This window comes from Choloepus didactylus, chromosome 17 (genome assembly GCF_015220235.1).
Source record: "Choloepus didactylus isolate mChoDid1 chromosome 17, mChoDid1.pri, whole genome shotgun sequence".
NCBI classification, from domain to species: Eukaryota; Metazoa; Chordata; class Mammalia; order Pilosa; family Megalonychidae; genus Choloepus; species Choloepus didactylus.
Window position 1 is genome coordinate 36,535,546 of NC_051323.1, and position 18,734 is coordinate 36,554,279.

An 18,734-nucleotide genomic window follows, 5' to 3' on the forward strand; every position below is an offset into this window, starting at 1 on the left:
CGTTCCCTTTCCTTCACACATCAAAGAAAGCACTCAGAGAGGAAATAAACCATAATTAGGCATGAGCCAGCCAGCAGACAGACCCCTTCCTCTGCCTTCCCTCACCCCGCCCCCCAGGCCCTGGCAACCGTCCTGGGCGCGAGCGAGGCGTCAGCCACCGCAGCAGCTGCAGCGCGCGCGCACCCGCGCCCGCCGCCGGGATTAGGGCGGTGGCGGGGCCAGCCGGGGGGCGCGCCCGCTTGGGAGCGCGCCCATGCAGCGGTTTTCTTCTCCCACAATCCAGAGGCAGCGGCGTGGGAGGGGCGGGGAGTCGGCGGAAGGATATCAGCGCGGAGGGATCCAACGAGCACCCTTTGACGGTGGGCTCACGGCACTGATTGGAAAGCGAGGGGTGGGGTGTGATGCGGCACTGCGGTTCTGTGGCCGTTACTCCGGCTCCTCCAGAGTGGGCGGAGGAGGAGGCTGGAGCGCGGCGGAGTTTTTGTGCCAGCGCATCCCAGAGCGGATTGAAAAGGCTGGCGAGGCTCAGGAAGCTGGGCAGTTAGGGACTTACATTCAAGCCCCCAAGCCCCCGGGAGGGCAAGGGGGCTGAAGGCGAGGCTTGGGGTCGGCGGGAGTGCGGCGGCGGGATGGTGTCTGCCCGGGGGGAAGGGGCGAGCCCTGCCGGTCGGTGGTGAGGGGCTGCGGCCAGGGAGGCTCCGCGGGTCGAAACGGCTCCATGCCCACTGGTGGGTGGAACGTGTTGAGTGCAACGCGGAGGTCGAGCCTGGCGGCCACTTGGGATCTTTAACGTGGTGTCTAACGTGGTCTTTCATTTAGCCCACGTTGGTGTTAATTCACTAAGGGCAGTTTTGCTAGTCTGGGTTCTACAGGAGCTGGGCAACCTTGACGGGCTTTTTGTCTTGCTACTCCAGCCCCCTTTCCCTTGCTCGTTCTCCAGATGCCTTTTCTCTGCCCCTCCTCGCCCGGTACAGACATTTCCAGCGCAGGCTGCCGCTCGTGGTGGCTGTCGAAGCCACTTCTCGAGATTTCGGCTCGTTTCCCTCTGGGTTGTGTTTTGAGGAGGGAGAGTTTTACCGCCTCCACGATGGGTTTTCCCTCCCATGCGGAAATGGACTTCCATTGATTTCTACTTACTTCTTCAACGTTTGGTGACTAATACCCTAAGTGCATTTTTGTGGTAGTTCCTTATTTCAAATACATGACCTGTAAAATGGAGAACGAAATTTTTACTCCCCTTCTGGAGCAGTTTATGACCAGCCCCTTGGTCACTTGGGTAAGTGGCATGTCCTTTATTCTATGTGTTGCTGCATTATTTGTGGCCGCAGAGATGGAGGTGGGCGTTCGTGTCGAGATGATGATCTCTGTGTTCTAGGTTAAAACGTTTGGACCTCTGGCTGCAGGAAATGGGACCAACCTGGATGAATATGTAGCTTTGGTGGATGGGGTATTCTTGAACCAGGTCATGCTGCAAATGTAAGTGCTTTTAAATATTCATGTCCAGATAAGTTTTATTCGTAAAGAAAGAAAAAACAGCCTAGAGACTATGTTTTAAACGTTTTTGGGGGGCGGGCGGGGGGGGTGCTAGAGAAGTCCAGGTGGTTCAAGAATTGGACCTTGAAAAACATGATACTCTTACATGCCCAGCCTATTTATCACAACCCAGTAATTATACCTGTTAAAATTGTGAAATTTTAATTTTTCATTCTGTGAACCATCTATTGTCATTTATTGTCTACAGTGATGAAATCCAAACCAGATTGTGTCCTTTTTGATGATTTGGTAAAAAAAAAAAAGAGAGAGAGAGAGAGAGAGCGTGAAGGAGGGTATCTAGTTTCCTAAAGAAGAAAGTCTTTATTGTAAAGTTATGTGAATTTGATGCAGAAATGTTTATTAACCTTTGTGTCTAAAAATAAATGGCTCAGATTTGAAACTAGTGAAATAATAGATTTCATGAGAGAGAATTTTAAACAATACCTCTGATTGGTGAGGAGGGCGGTTGCTATAGCAAGTAATTTAAATGCCTGCAAAAACTAGGCTGGTTAATTTATTGTGTTAGTTATTAGAGTGCTTAATTTTGGGGGGTCATTTTAAGATATTCTTAGAGGTTTTGAAATGCAGGTAACTGAAGTCTTGATGACAGATGATATTTTGTAAGCAAATCTGTCTTTTGTGTTTATAACATTGGGTTTGCATTAAGTAGGCAAGTGTTTCTGAGATGGGAATCTAATTTTGAAATATGGATAACTGGATCAGTGAAATAAAAGCTCCATTTTTATCATTATAGGTATTGTAACACACAAGAATTCTGAATACTTCAATTATAGGTTATCAAACTCTGAATATTACAGTGATGCTGGAAATAGTGTGTATTTAACCTTATTTCTCTTGAATAGAATCCGATTATGAGTTGTTTGGTACTTTTGATTTCAAGACATTCTTATCTTTTATAAATGTGAGTGATTAGTGCATTGTTAGTAAATATTTGTTACCAGAGAATAAGTATGCTGTTTAGCTCTAATATGTTATGTATATAATTTCAATTCTGTATTTTATTGGAAAATATTTTCTGATTAGATTTTTTTCTGTTTAATAGAGAGCAGAAGTCAAATCTATAAATAACTATTTCAGTGATAATTTCTGTGTGCCCAAAGAGATTTGTGTGTTGTTTTTCATGTATGTGTTGTTTCTACATGGACATAATATACTACTGTATAATTTCAAAGGATTTTATTTATATAAGTAAATCTGAAGAAATGTATATATTATTTAAATGGTTATATAAATTTTTCCCCCTTAAGGAAAAAAACAGGAATGTAGAAATTAATTCTTTCTAGAGATAGTAAATATTTTTGGCCACTTTCCCATGGAACTATTTTTGTGTCTTTGAACTCTCTCACTATTTCCTAAACAAAATGGTAGAATAATTAAACTGACCTGTTTTAGGGAAAACACATGATGGGAGGGGTAGCGTCTACAGTAGATACTTGGAACTTGTTCCTCTATTTCTCTTCACTTGCCTGTTTTTAAACCCCAAATTTTGAAGATGTGTGCAAGAACTCTAAAAAATAGAGGTGCTCACAAAAATAGGAAAATGTATTACTTTAGTTTTCCACTTTAATGGTTTTTATTTGAATGGTTCTTTTTTCAAAATATATTTAGATTTTTTTGAGTCCTGAATAATTAGCTGTGGTTCTAAAAACAGACACTTTAGACTGTTTCCACTTTTAGTACATTTATGTATATTTTGTAAATAACAGTAGTTGCTGGGTTGTTTTTTTGGGAGCAGTAGCACTTTCCAAACCTCAAATCTGCTTCCATGTTTTCAGTTCTACCTCTCAGTTTCTTTAAAAGTTTTTTCAGTGTCCTAATTCTGCTCTGAATGACCTATATAAATTAAAGGGGGAAAAAATTAAGAAAAACAGGAAGAAGTACATTTCTACTTCTGAGTGTGTGAATAATTTTCTAAAATAAGGTCAACACAAATTGAATGAATTATTTTTTTGAATGAATTATTTTTTTAAATACATTGTTTTAAAAGTTGTTTTGTTAATTTTTAAGCCATTAGAAATTTTTGTGAAGGACTTTACTCAAATGATGTTTGATTTCATGTACTCTGTTGAAGTATCAGTTGGAAATCTGTACTCTAGATTACATTTGGTTATGGAACATGTAAATGGGAATCCTTTTTAAATGAAGTTGTTGATATATTTTTCTTCATGTATCTTGTGCTTGGAGATTGTTGAGCTTCTTAGATCTGTGAGTTTGTACATTTCATCAAATTTGTAATTTTTTTGGCCATTATTTCTTCAAATATTTTTTGGCCCCTTTCACTCTTTGGGAACTCCACCAGGCTGCTTGATGTTGTCTTAAAGCTCAGTGATGCTCCAGTCAAAGTTTTTCAATCTTTTTTCTCTCTTTCATTTTAGATAGTCTATTATGTATCTTCACAGTCTCTTACCATATCTTAACGTTCATTCATTTTTTTCTTCTCCAATGTTTAATCTATCATTGTTATCCCATCCAACCTATTTTTTTGTTTCAGAGATTATAGTTTCATCTCTAGAAATTTTGTCTTTTTTATGTCTTCCATGCTCCATTTTTCCTTTTGCTTCTTGAACATCTGAAATACAATTGTCATTGGTTTAATGTCCTTGTCTGTGAATTCTATCATCTGTGTCATTTCTGGGTTGGTTTAAATTGATTGATTTTTCTTCTCATTATGGATTGTGTTTTCCTGCTTTGCATGCCTGGTAATTTTTTTTTTCTGAGTTTGAAAATACTTTTTATTAGAATATGAAAGTTATAACTTGCAAACTTAGCAGACTTTGTAGATACAAATGGTCTTTCAAGAATCATATAATGTTGGATTTTTAAAGGGCTTCTTGGTTCAAGTCTGTTTCTCAGTTTGAAACTCTTTTCTACTCTTTATTCTTTCTTAAAATTTTTTCACTTTATTTTAGCCCATGTACATTTTTAAATTCAATTTTATTGAGATACATTCACATACTGTATAATCATCCAAAGTGTACTATCAGTTGTTCACAGTACCATCATATAGTTGTGCATTTATCACCCCAATCTATTTTTGAACATTTTCCATATACCACAAAAAGTGAAAATAAGAATAAAAAAATAAAAGTAAAAAAGAACACCCAACTCACCCCCCCCCCTCATTTTTCATTTAGTTTTTTGTCTCCATTTTTCTACTCATCCATCCATACACTGGATAAAGAGAGTGTGATCTGCAAGGCTTTCACAATCACACTGTCACCCCTTGTAAGCTACATTGCTATAAAATCACCTTCAAGAGTCAAGGCTACTGGGTTGCAGTTTGATAGTTTCAGGTATTTACTTCTAGCTATTCCAATGCATTAAAACTTAAAAGGGGTTATCTATACAGCACATAAGTAACCTCTTGACTCCATTTGGAATCTCTCAGCTGCTGAAACTTTATTTCATTTCATTTTGCATCCCCCTTTTGGTCAAGAAGTTGTTCTCAATCCCACGATGCTGGGTCCAGATTCATCCTCAGGAGTCATATCCCACATTGTCAGGGAGATTTACACCCCTGGGTGTCATATCCCACATAAGGGGATGGGCAGTGAGTTCAACTGCCGAGTTGTCCATGCGTGGTAATTTTTGATTGGATGCCAGACATTTGAAGTTTTATGTTGTTGGGTCCTGGATATTTTTATATTCCTGTAAATATTCTTGAGCTTTTTTCTAGGATGCAGTTAAATTACTTGGAGACACTTTGAGCTTTTTGGTTCTTTTAATTTTTGTTAGGCAGTACTAGGGCAGTATTTAATTTGGAACTAATTTTGTCCTGCTATTGAGGCAAAACCCTTCTGAGTACTCTGGCAGATGGGAATAGGAACTGTTCCCGGCCCTGGTAAGCTCTGAGTGCTTTTCCCTCTAATCCTTTTTGGTGGTTCTTTCTCAGTCCTTGGGTAGTTTTCTCACTCTTGTATACTGATAAGTACTCAGATGAATACCTGAGGGATACCATCTGCAGATCTCTGGATCTTTCTCTCTGTGTAGCTCTCTGCTTGCCGGTACTCTGCCTTGCATACTCTAACCACCTCCCACTTAGTTCTGCCTCTTCAACTCAGGGACACCACTGTACTCTACTGGGTTTGCCCTCACTGTTCTGTGGCCTGGAAACTCAAGCCAGTAAGCTGGGGTAATTGTAAGGCTCACCTTGTTTGTTTCCATTTGCCACATATCATTGTAAGGCTCACCTTGTTTGTTTCATCTTTTACTGTCCTTTGTTGCCTGATGGCCAATGTCTTGAAAAACATTCAGATAATGCCTTTTTTTCCCCAGTTGTTTCATGCAGGAGGACCCTGATTATTCCCTTATGGCCAGAAGTGAAAATCTGTTTATATACTTTTAATTACATTTTTTGCCCTGCTGGTCTTATATTACTGCTTTCAGATAAGACACAGAATTTTTTCATAGGAGCTTTATTATAGAATTTTTTTCATCTGCAATATTTATTAAGAATATTGATTAATTTGGTGACTGTATTGTATTTTGGACCAGAATCTGAAAGTAAAGAGCTGGACTTCTTCATGACACTGTTTACTGACTCTGCTTTATAATATCTGAGTCTGTTTCTGACTTCAGATTCACTGAATTCAGAGATGAATCCCAGATTTCTTTAAGTAGCTCCTTGAATCAAAGAATCTCTTTAAGGGCTTGTGACATGGCAACAGTCCTTTTTAACTAATGGGAGGGGGAAGCTATTTAGAGATCTGGAATGGTGGGCCAGCTCTTCTGCATGCTGCAGGGCATTTTCCTACTTCAAGCAAATGAAATCTTTTTTCCTCAGTGCAATTGTCAGATACAGGATTTGGTGACAGTGAAGTAGAAATAATCATTTTCCTGTTTGAGTTGTCATTCAATTCTGAAACCAAAATAATACTTACTGTGGGTTTTTAAGGAATTTGTGGCATTGCAGTTAATTTCATAATCCAGATGTTTAAAAAGTGTGCTATTCGTGTCACCTAAAGTAATTTAGAAATATTGATGTTAGTATTTTAAATACTGAGATAATTGTTAATAGTATGCGAATAATATTTGGAATTACTCTCTATAATTCAAACTCACTAGATGCTATAGAAATCTGTGCTTGGATTAGTTGGTAATTGTGATGTACTTGTTATGGCTTTCTTCTTTTAGAATCTCGAGTTCTACTATGAAAATCCTTCTTAATTTTTAATTAAACCCTTGACACATGATCATCTAACTTCTGTTTAAGTGGTTCCTGAAAATTCACCCAAAGAAGCCATTTATCTAATAGAGGAAGTTGAGTGAGAAATGTTCCTTTATCTGTCAGTGCTGAAGATTTCAAAAGTCGATTGTCCTAACTCCAAAATGACTCTAAAATGACCTAGAATATATAGGCTTTCTTATCAATTATGGCTTTGACTCTGAATTTTGATATGTTTACTCTCAGCTTTCCTCATTTGGTCTTGCAGTTTTGTTTTGTTTTTGTTTATTGCGTCTTTAAAAAAACACACACAATGTAGTCAGAGTTACTAACTGTTCCAGTTTGCTAATGCTGTTATGCAAAATACTGGAAATGGATTGGCTTTTATAAGGGATTTATTAAGTTACAAATTTACTGTTCTAAGGCCATAAAAGTACCTAAACTAAGGCATCATCAAGAAGATACCTTCACAGAAGAATGGCCGTTGGCATCCGGAAAACCTCTGTTAGCTGGGAAGGCATGTGGCTGGCTGCTGTTCCTTTACTCCCAGGTTGCATTTCAAAATGACGTTCTCCAAGCATCTCTAAGTGTCAGCACGCATCTGGGTCTTGGCTTAGCATGTCCTGGGGTGTTTTTCCTCTTTGTTCTACCTGTGTGAGATCCCTTTAAAGACCTACCCTGAATGGGGGATGGGGGTCAAATCTCCATGGAAACAGTCAGTCAAGATGTCACACCCTAATCAAAAAGATTAATCAATCTACCCCCTCGAGATTGCATTAAAGAATATGGGTTTTTCTGGGGGACATAATATACACAAACCCCTGCACTAATTTACTATTAAGTTCTGTTTATTTACCTCCTAAATATTTCTTAGATGCTTTCCTGACTCTTGTTTTAATGCGTTATCCCCAGACTGGTCTTACCTATGGGCTTGCCTTCTTTCAAATTGTCTTCCCATCTGTGGGCATATGAAACTTTCTGAAACACAGGTTATATCATGTCACTCTTCTTTAAAATGTTTCTGGAGCTTTCCACTGCTGTTGGAGTGAACACATTGCTTAAAGAGCCAGACCCCTGTGTGATCTGACTGCTGCCAGCTTCTCTGACTTCATCTTTGCATGGTACCATTCCTTAATGCATAGCCTAAGATTGAGCAAACGTGTAGTTCCTAAGACATGCTGTGTTCTCATGTGTCTCTGTATTTCTCTGTACTTCTTCCTTCCCTGGAATATATTCCCAACTCTTGGTATATTGCTTTGCTTTACTGACTCCTACTACCCTTAAAAATTGCTCCTCTGTCATTCCCTGGTTCATCCTAGACTAAGTACTCTTCATTGTGCTTCTGTAGGACCATATATATACTTTGGTGATAGCATTTATCTCACTGTATTTCAGTTCTTAGTTTTATTGTCCCTACTAACTAGTTTGTAACTTTCTTGAAGCCAGGAACTATATCTTTCATCTCTGTCTTCTTAACATAATGCTTGACACGCAGTTAAATTCTTGATATACTTCTGATGAATCAATGAATGAATGAAAGGCTATGGAGTAAAGTGAAATGAATTTGGCCTTTGAGTCAGACAGACAGTGGGTTTGGTTCTAACTGTCTGCTTACTAATTGTGTGACCTTAAACAATTAGCAATTTACTCCAAATCTCAGTTCCTCCATCTGTAAAATGGGAGGCTTAATGTTTCCTTCCATTGGAGGAGGTTGGGGGAGATGCTAAGATTAGACATTATTTCTACTAAGGCAGGGACAGTATCTTTCTGTTTTGTTGACCACTGTATCCCCATTGCTGGTTGTAACCTCTCAATTTCCTCACTTCTAAACCAGGGATAAAAAGAGAATTGCAGGGTTATTATGAAAATCAAATAGGATAATTTGTGCACAATGCCTAGCATATATTAAGTATTTAATACATGTTAGCTTTTCATATGCTTATAATTTTTATTCCTATTATTATCATAAGCATTTTCCCATAGACTGCCCTTCCTCCTTTTCTTTGCTTAACAAATTCCTACTCATCTTTCAACACCCTGTGAAGTATGTTGGTAGAGTTACTTGCTCGCTCCTCCAGGATCACATAGCACCTTTACCAAATTGTTAAAGTGCCACCCTACTAGATTGTTAGCTTTTAGAGGCTAGGGATTTTGTCTTAATACATCTCTAGCATCTAACATAGTACCTGGCATGTGGTAAATTTTTAGTAAATGGTAAAGGAATGAATGAAGCTGTTCCATAATTAATTACTACAGCCCTCTACTTTTAGTATTGTAGAGTTTAGTTTTGCTTTTAGTTTGTCTTACTTTCTTTTCTCCTTTTCTTTTGTTCTCTGTCCCCTTATTTGTTTTAATTAACTTAACAGAATATTTTCCTTACCTATGTTATGTCTCCCTTAAAGTGAGGTAGTAAGAACTTCACGTCATGGTAAGTGGTTTTGTATGGTATTAGAAATAAACAGTGCTGTCAGTTTGGTTTCCAGTAATTTTCCTGATGATGTCCATCATGTTGAGATTTTTGTCCACAGCTTCACATTGGACTGTTGTCTTCAAGAACAGTTCACCATGATTAATTTTCAGGATGATTCAGATCCATTTAAACTATAAAAAGAAATGGGAACCTAGAAAAGAGTAGATGAACAGGTTTCTGCAAATAACAGTGTTTTTTAAACTTTTGAACTGAAATTTCTTTCTATAATCTGTATCAATTATGGGAAACTTTAGTCCTTATAAGTTGGAAAGGAAGACCAAATCCTCATTATACTCCTTCAGAGGACACCAGTTGACTTTCTTTGAGATCTATGAAATAGACTTGGTACGACTTGAGGCATAAAAGTTTCAATATTTTGAAATGATAATTGAGATTTTACTTAATGTTAAATCTGTCTCATATTCAATTTAGTCATTAGTAAACTAGCTACTTTTCAGGAGACAGTGGTATGGAGGAAAAAAAACATGGACTTGAAAGTTAAATCCTAGATCTGTCACTTAATGTATTATTTAACCAGTTATTGAAATTGAAAAATAACTATAAAATTCTCTTTATTCCTGATTTTATTACTATGCTGTCTTAGCCCTATTTTGCTAGTTCAGTAATTAATAAAACTAGGTTTATGAAATTCATCAACTTTATTCTGAATGGGAGGAGTCTTGCCCCTAACATTTGTGGGGTCCTGGCAAGCATTTATTTACCATAGTAGGCCTAAATATGTAAAAGTTATAAACTAGACTAACAAATTGTTAATACATTCTGGCCTTTTATCTTGATAAATATATCTTCATAATGACTTCAAAGGAAAGGTTCAAATTTAGAATTTGTGGAATTTAGGATGAATTAATTCACAGTTTCACCCCAGAATGTGGTAGAGTCCGGTAGAGTCCAATTGTCTCTTCCAATCCTTGGCTCTGTCTGTGGACATCCCAGCATTTATGCCCAAGGTCCAAGCTCTGGTGCTCCCTCCCCCAAACAGCTGTTCCTTGGCCCAACGATGTACACTCCTGTACCGCAGTCCATTCTCAGGAGGACAGAGCTGGTGGGGAAGGGCCTGTGCAGGCCCTGAAATTGGATTAGGGTGTTTGGGCAAGAAATCCCAGAGTCCCAGGTACTTGGATTGTTGTCTAGAAGGGAGGGATGTAGGCATGTCCTCTTGTTTATGTTGACTCCTTGTCCAGTGAGGAGTGGCATGGCCTGAAGAGAGCCAGAGTGGGCCTGAAGGCAGAGACCTCTCTTGCCTGGATCCCCTTAGTGAGAGGGATGAGAGATGGTTCATTCAAAGATAAGTTCATTCTGTGAATAGTTTCTGAGTACTCATTGTATGCCAAATCAGGGGAACAAGCATGTACACGAATTACAATGTGATAAATGTGACATTTGTGATGTATAGTGGAATTATGTTCTTGATACAGTGTTGGCAAAAAGAAGAAAATGATTATTTACATGAAAGAAGGTCTTCTTAGAGGAGGTAACATTTGACCTGGAACATGAAAGTTGACTAGAAGTAATTAGGAGTCATAAAATGGTGGAGGTGTGTGAGGAAGGACATTCTAAGTAAAAAAAAAAAAAACATGGATAAAACACGAGGTGTGAGTAAAAATGGTGGAATCGGAACTGCGGGGTATAATCAGTGTCTAAAGCATTGATTATATGCTTGTTGCACATGGGAAATGAGTTTGAAGAGGTTGGGGTGGTAAAGGGAGCAGATCATGTAAGGCCTTGGATACCATACTAAGGCTGTTGAATTTTTGCCTGTAAAGTAGTGTTTCTCAAACTTTGTCCACAGATACTCTTGGGAGGTCTTTTGAGTATTTTAGGAATTTTTTCATTTCAATAGTCTAAATTTTTCTGCAGAGGTAGTAATGACAGAATTCTCTTGTGGTGATAATTTACAATTGAAATGCAAATGGTATCAGTTTAAGTTCCTTCTGTGATTTCCCATAGTAATCCTATTCTGCTTTTCACATAAGTGAGGTAATGACACCTTTTAAAGAAACAAAATTATCAAGGACGTCTGGCAGTATGTCTGTAGACATTTTAGGAGTCCATGAACCCAGTTTGAGAAAGTAGCTTTAGGAAACTAGTCTTAGTTTATTTAAAAAAGATCTTTCAATTGTGAATTGACTTGGTTACCAACTTGATATGGAAGATGGGTGAAACATGAGTCTGGGTAGCTACCAAGCTTTTTACTTGGGCAAAGAGTAGATGACAGTGCCTTTATAATCAGTAGGACATAACAGATGGATGAAAGATTAAGGGATGGGAAATGTAGAAATTAAGATATGAGTTCAATTTGGAATGTTGGGCAGACGTTGGAAGATGTCTTACGGACAGGTCTGAACTCGAGAAAGGTCTAGAGAAGAGATAGAGGTAGGGAATTAGCTTTTACGTTTGAAATAGAAGTTAAGGACATGGGCATCAGAAAAAATACAGAAGATCGGTGACAGATCTTAGGAAACAGCAACATTTACAAGGCTGGAAGATTTGACAAAATTGGAAAAATTTCCCAAGATTGCTGGGAAGAAATGACAAAGAGAGTCAGTTAAAGATGAATACAAGTATTGTCACGCAGGGTTGATGGCTTATTTGAGATTTGGAAACCACACATTTGTGGTGTAGCCAGTTAGCACGGTTGGGTAATTTATCCACTAATGCTTAGCTACTCAAAAGCTAACAGAAAGATCCATGGGGTTTATTCAGAGTTGAGGCTTTGATTAGTAGATGTGGGTGGGAGATAAGACGTACTAGAGACTCTTAAGTGTGTGGTATGGATAATCTCAGAAACCTAAACTTATATGTGAAAAAAATTAGACTTGATTTATCCCTTGAAGGATGGTTAGACTTGGGTAGCCATAGATGATGAGAGGTTATTTCAGGATAGAGAAGCAGTTTGGGAAAAAAGCACAGTGTATATGTAATGTGGGAGGGGTAAGGAGACTATCTGTGGTAGTTTGAAGCTGTTTGTACAGCTTAGAAAAACATGAACTTAAATTTAATCTGTTCCTGTGGGTATGAGCCCATTGTAAGTAAGACCTTTTGAGACTACTTAGTTAAAGTTAAGACCCACTTCAATCAGGATGAGTCTTAATCCTAATACTGGAGTCTGTTATCAGCAGAATGAAACTCAGACAGAGAGAGAAATCCACAGAAAGCAAGAAGCTACAAAAGCAGAACCTGGAAGAAAAGGGGGAGACCAGGAGACACTGCCATGCACCTTGGCATGTCAAGAGGAGCCAAGGATTGATGGCAGCCAACCCTAGAATGCCACAGTCATCGGGGAGAAAGCATCACCTTGGTGGTGTCTTGATTCAGACTTTCTTTTAGCCTCAGAACCATAGGCTAACAAATTCCCATTGTTTAAGCCAACCCATTTCATAGTATTTGCTTGAGCAGCCTAGGAAACTAAAACAATTAACCTTAGTAGAGGATCCAAATAAAGGAATAGTGGAATATAAAGTAGCCTAGGCAGAGTAGGCCAGATTACGTGCAACTTGAAAATTAACTAGTATAATTTAGACTGCATATGACAGACATTGGAGACAAAATTTAAATTGTTTATGAGGGGATTTAAAGTATTATTTTGGGAATCACTTGGACAATTTTTTGCAGAATAGAGTATGGAATTCATTTGTTCATCCACTATCTATTGAGCATATACTATGTTCACTATTGTAAATTCTGAGAATACATCATTGAATGAAACCCCTGTCCTTATGGACCTTACATTGTAGTAGTGCTTGAAGCAAAAGTAGGGAACAGGCAGGGACAAGTAAGGAAGATAGGTGGGTAGTGATGGATATCATTTAAGCTTGTGGTGGTGAGCAAATTTGAAAAATATTGCAAAATAATTGATAGAACTCTAGATACAGTTGAGAAGGACATGCAAGAATGAGAGATAATGCCAAGGTTAAAGCTGAGCAGATAATTTAAAAATATGTATTTGTAGGGAAAATGTGAGGTGTGGATATTTAAATTTGCATGAAAAATTTAATAGCTTTGTATTTGTGATCTTTAAATTCTTAGTGTTAAAAAGTGCATATTTCACTTTCAAATTTATTTCGTGAAATACTGTTGAAGATGTGTTATAACATTTTTTTTTTGGCTATTGGAATACTTTCATGTCTATGTATGTATAGGATATATATTTGGAAGATTTAAAATTCTCGGAAATTAAGTTTCATTTTAACTGATTGTGGTGGATTGAATTATATACCCCAAATTAGATATGTTCTTAATCTTAAACTGTATTCCTATGGATATGAACCCATTAAAAATAGAATCTCTTGAAGATGATATTTTAAATTAAGTTGTGGCCCAACTGAATGAGTTTGGATCTTAATCTGGATAACTGGAGCCTTTATAAAGAGAAGGAAACAGGAAGCCAGAATCAGAAAAGGCCACAAGGAGAAGCTGAAAGTCAATGGGAACCCGAAAGGCAAAGGAGAGAATTACCATGTGATGGGGAAGCCAAGGAACTAAAGATTGCTGACCAACTAGAATGCCACCGACATTGGGAGTAGACAAGCCTCTATCCTCTAAGACTATGAGCCAATAAATTCCTGTTGTTAAGCCAGTCCATTGTGGGATTTGTCATAGCAGCCTGGCAAACTAAGACACTACTAAACAAAATTTAGCAATTTTTGTTTCATATTTCTGTTCCTGGTGAGGGCTCAAAGTTTGTGCTAAAAGGAAGGGCTCAAAGCAGTATTTCAGTGTTAAGACAGTGCTGTCCTCAAAAATTTTTTTGTTATCTAACAATATTCATATAATTATTTTGTTTTATACGTTATTTTGAAGGCCATAATCTGTTGTTGAATTTACTCTGGAAGAAAATCCTGGTTTTATTTGCATAGTTCTCCAGAGATTAAAAATTTTTTTTATTTCTACAATGGAGAAATTTGGTTCAATGGTTGATATTAAAAATATTTTTTTAGGTCTAGCATTTATTGAGTATTTGACTTCAGGTTAAGAATCCGTGCTCGATTGAACTGATAGCACAAAAGCAAAAGCCATAGTAGTTAAGTCTGTTGCTGAAAAAAGGAAATTACACATCAGCCCAACTTGGGATTTCTTGAGTCACTAGAACTGACTGAATCTGGAGCAAATACTGCCCTAGAATACCGATTAAAACTAATTAAAATAAAGGTCTGTTGACCCTATCTTAAGGTTGTAAAACAATAAAGATTGCATCACAGATCTTTGATACCTCTTGGGGCTATAAGCAGTCCTTATTTTAGTCACTGGCATTGTGGTTGACCACCATATATATGGAGGGTCTGTTATGAAAACACTGATTACTATAATGTCAGGTCCTCAGGTCTCCATATCAAGAAAAGAAATTGATTTGTTTAATTCAGTGGCTCTCCAAGTGAGATCAGTAGACCCCTGGGGGGGTGGGCGGGTGGTCCCCAGAGACCCTTTGGAAGGGTGGTGTTTGCGAGGACAGAATTATTTTCACAGTAATACTAAGATGTCATTTATTTTTTTTTCCTTTGTTGTTTACTTACTGATAGTGCAAAAACAAATCTTGATGAAACTGCTGGCATTTATTTTGTGGAACACTATTTTCATTTGGAAGAATTACTGACAGTCAAACTGTGGTTATTCAGACTTGAATATTAGGCAGATATTTTCTTGAAAATGAACAAAGTGAGTCTGTCATTTCAAGGAAACAATTGGTAGTGTTGTCAATGTTAAAATTTAAGCCTCCAAACAAAAATTAGAATTATAGAAAACTTGTATCTGCTAACATGAGCTTAACAGCTTCTCAGTATTTAAAGAATTTTCTGATGAGATTAGAGGTGAGATTAATGAACATGACCTTTTTTTTTTTGATGTGGAATAATAAAATATGCCAGCGTTTGTAAGGTCTGTGTAACTCAATGACCGATATATGCTGTTAAAAAATCATGCATATGTAAAAGAGCCATTCAACATGCTAAATAGATGGACAGTGGACTTAATGTATAACAGAGTAAGAAAAGTTCATTGATAAGCTTCCAGATTGTAATAAATCTTTAAGATTTTCCCACTTACTGAATTTTGGTAGTATCAAAGAAGATCATAAAGAATTATCTGAAAAGGTTATTAAATACTCTTCCTTTTTTCTAATTATGTATTTATGTGAGGCTAGATTTTCTTCATACACCTCAACCAAAATAATGTATCACAATACATTGAAAACAGAAGCAGAATTAAGAACCCAGCTGGCTTCTATTAAGCCAGACATTAAGGAGTTTTGTAAAACTGTAAAAGAATGTCCTTTCTCAGTAAATTTTTTCAGTTTTGGAAAGTGTAGTTATTAATCATAAAAATGCTTTTTATGTTAACATGCAATGCATTTGTTATTTTTAGATAATTAATAGGTATCTTTAAAATTTTTCAATTTTAATTTCTAGATATAGTAAATATAGCTAGAAATAACCCACATAAACGAAAGGTCTTTAGGATTCTCAGTAATTTTTAAGAGTGGACAGGGATCCTTGAGAACTAAAATTTAGAAAACTGCTGGCCTAATTTTTGAAGGGCTTGTGTTGGAGGCCTATCCCTTTCCAAGAAATAAAAGGTAGGTCTTCATCCCTTTTTTTCAATGTGGATAAAATTTAAATTAAGTATGTGTAATACTGGATTTTGATTATTTCTCTGTCTACTTACAATTTTTAGATTAAAGCATTAGTTTTGTTTATTAAATCAGTGAATATCATGCTGCATTGCTAGCTTAAACTTGTAGTTTTAAATGAGGTTAGCTAGAAAATACCATAGATAGTTCATCTTTTTAAGAGATAGCTTAATCTGCCTAAATAATGACAATGGATACATGAAGGGGGCTGTGTCTGCAGTCTCTGTGATAATTATGTCACATATCTCTCCAAGAATGATTATTCAGTCATTGTGAAGATAAAATTAGTTAATATATATGAAAATATTTGGTAGATTTATAAAAGATATATTGGCATTAGGTTTTATTGTTGACTGTTATGCACTTTGAGTTGTGAGAAGGGAAAAGAATTAAGGTGAAGGGAGACTTTTTAAAGCCACTTATTTCCCTGATTATACTCAAGGCTGAAATGCCTTTCTACTTGGCTAACCCATAACCAATTTACCCACTTACTTATTTTCATAAAGCAAACATTTGGTATATATACTTTTAAAAATAGATATGTGAATCACTTAGTTATTTCAGATGTTTCATACTGACATGCAAACGTTATATAGTTACGTTACCAGGTAGAATGTCTCAAAAAGCAAAAAAAACCCGCAAAAAACTGTATTCAACTAGTTTTAAATTAGAGTAGCATAATAAAGGAACGTGAGCACATGTGGTTGTTAAGCATCAATACTGAACAGATGCTACAAGAGGACACAGCAGGTTTGCAGTCTGGGTGGAAGAGCATAAAGCCATTAAAACGATCAGATTTCTGTTTCTTCTAGATATTAGACAGTGTATAAGTAAAGACGTAATCCTTGGTCGTACAAGGACCAAATCTTAAATATTGTTCTAACATTGCTAATTTTTCCTCATCTCTTTCCCTACAGTGGTAGATAATACTATTGTCTTTGAATCATATTAATTGAAATTAGTGCAGCTTGTCATCTGTAGGTTATTTCTAAATGTGAAATTGCTTGAGGCCTTCTTTTACTGCCATGTTGCATTTAACTTCTGGCTGGACAGATTTGAACGATATTGCTTGGATATATGCCACTAAGGCATTTTTATTTTTCATCTTTTAAAAGGATATGATTGATTTGAGATTGTGTTGCAAATAGCTATGTATGATTAGAAAGGTACCTGCTTGTATTTCATATGTCACATATGTATCATTCAATAACTCATCTTTTATTTTAGAAAAAGGCCTTTCCCAAAATATATTCTTTTAAAAAAAGGTATGCTTTCAAAAAGCCTAATAAAACTTCACTAATTATGATTCTGTGTACTCTGAAATTATGATCACTTTCCTCTAGTCTCCCTCTGAATTAATCTTTATTTAGCATTTTTAAGTACTAAACATGAATGAAAGGCAGAATTAGAATATTTATTAGACTACAATTTTTTTTAAAAGAAATGTTATACCCATTTAGTTTAAATAACCATACTGTGAATTTTATTGTAGTAAAAATAAGCCTTAAAATACAAACAGGAATGGGAGTGCTTTCTGTCTTTACATAGAAAGCATTCTTTTTACAGAAGAAATTTTTTATTTTTTATTTTCTTATGTTTATGCTCAGTCTCACAAATGTCTTATGACTTTGAATCGCTAGCATTGAATCCTGCATACATAACCTCATTAAATGTGCTCCAGCTAAGCAACAGTCAGACATAATTACTTAATATTTTTCCCTAGGTGTAAACAAAATTGACAGGCTGTCAGAATAAAAAATTTTGGTGAGTGTTTTTCCTCTTTAAAAATTGTTTTACATGATTAAAAAGATTAGTTAATATCAAAAGTTTCTTGGTGAAAAACAGCAATCCTTTGCCCTATCCCTCCCTCCATCTCAGTCCTGTTCCCCAGACTGAAAACTTTTAATTTTTTTAAAGCATTTTCTTCTGTTATTTAATCCCATATACCATGATATTGTGCCTATGCTGGTATTTTTTGATTTATCCCTTTTAGACATTATCTGTTGACTTCCTGATTTGTTTTGAGATTTTAGCTTTTTTATGTCCCTCCACCCTATTTCTTCTTACCCTGTCCTCCTGATATATTGATCCCAAGGTTAATTTAATCAGCAATCAGTATCTACATTATTATAATTATACAAATGTTCACTGCAGAGCCAGGTGGGATGCCATTATTACATTTTCTTTTCTTAAAAAAAATTTTTTAGAGGTTACTGATTGTCTTGATCTTTTTTGCTTGTATAATTTTTAGTAAGCCTATATATATTAACCTATTTTTTTCATGGAGGTAGAGAATGGGACTTTTCAGGCTGTTTCACCAGAGGGCAGTCCCTCTCATATAAGAAGATCACATCCTTGGGATAAAAGGGCCTGTTATCTATTATCCTAACATGTGTCTGTATGACCCTAACTCAGATTAAGCATGCATCAAATGGGAAACCCAAGCCTTGTAATTAAAAGTTTATTGCTCTCTAGATCCTTGTCTGGAGTGCTTAGAAATTATCCTTGTCTCCAAGTCGAGAAAGTTTATGATAATAGATTGTGATGTAATACCCAATGATACTGAAACAATAGGAAATTTCCAGTACTGTTTGCATACTAAAATAACTTTCAAATAGGTACAGTATAGACTAGAAACAAACCAGAGACTCATTGAGTCCCTAGGTATTACTCTGTTATACAAAAGAACTCCACTATTTTATTGGGTTTCCTAATGAGTCTACCAGATCATAGAAGTACCATCAAATCCATGTAATCATAACAAAGAGGCCTGCAAAGCACTACAGTTTTATAAAAGGATGCAGAAAACTTTCATCACACTATCTATAAGAGTTTAATTTTAGGGGTTGAAATACTTTTGCCTCAATATTTTGAAGTACTTTAGAATATATAAAGTACATGTT

The 18,734-nt window shown here is 36.5% G+C and overlaps 1 protein-coding gene across 11 annotated transcripts in view; it reads left to right on the top strand.

Annotated features, from left to right (window-relative positions):
- Window positions 1-322: 322 nt before the first annotated feature.
- CCDC88A (coiled-coil domain containing 88A) overlaps window positions 323-18,734 on the top strand; it is a 152,963-nt gene continuing 134,551 nt past the window's right edge. For 5 of the 11 annotated variants that reach the window (XM_037806584.1, XM_037806586.1, XM_037806587.1 and 2 more), the window contains exons 1-2: window positions 458-1,276; window positions 1,376-1,476. In XM_037806584.1, coding sequence (XP_037662512.1) covers window positions 1,202-1,276; window positions 1,376-1,476 — 176 coding nt within the window. In that variant the 5' untranslated portion in view covers window positions 458-1,201. Of the gene's footprint in view, window positions 360-453; window positions 1,277-1,375; window positions 1,477-18,734 lie in introns of those variants that run through there. The other 6 variants (XM_037806580.1, XM_037806581.1, XM_037806582.1 and 3 more) reach the window with 5 other exon arrangements.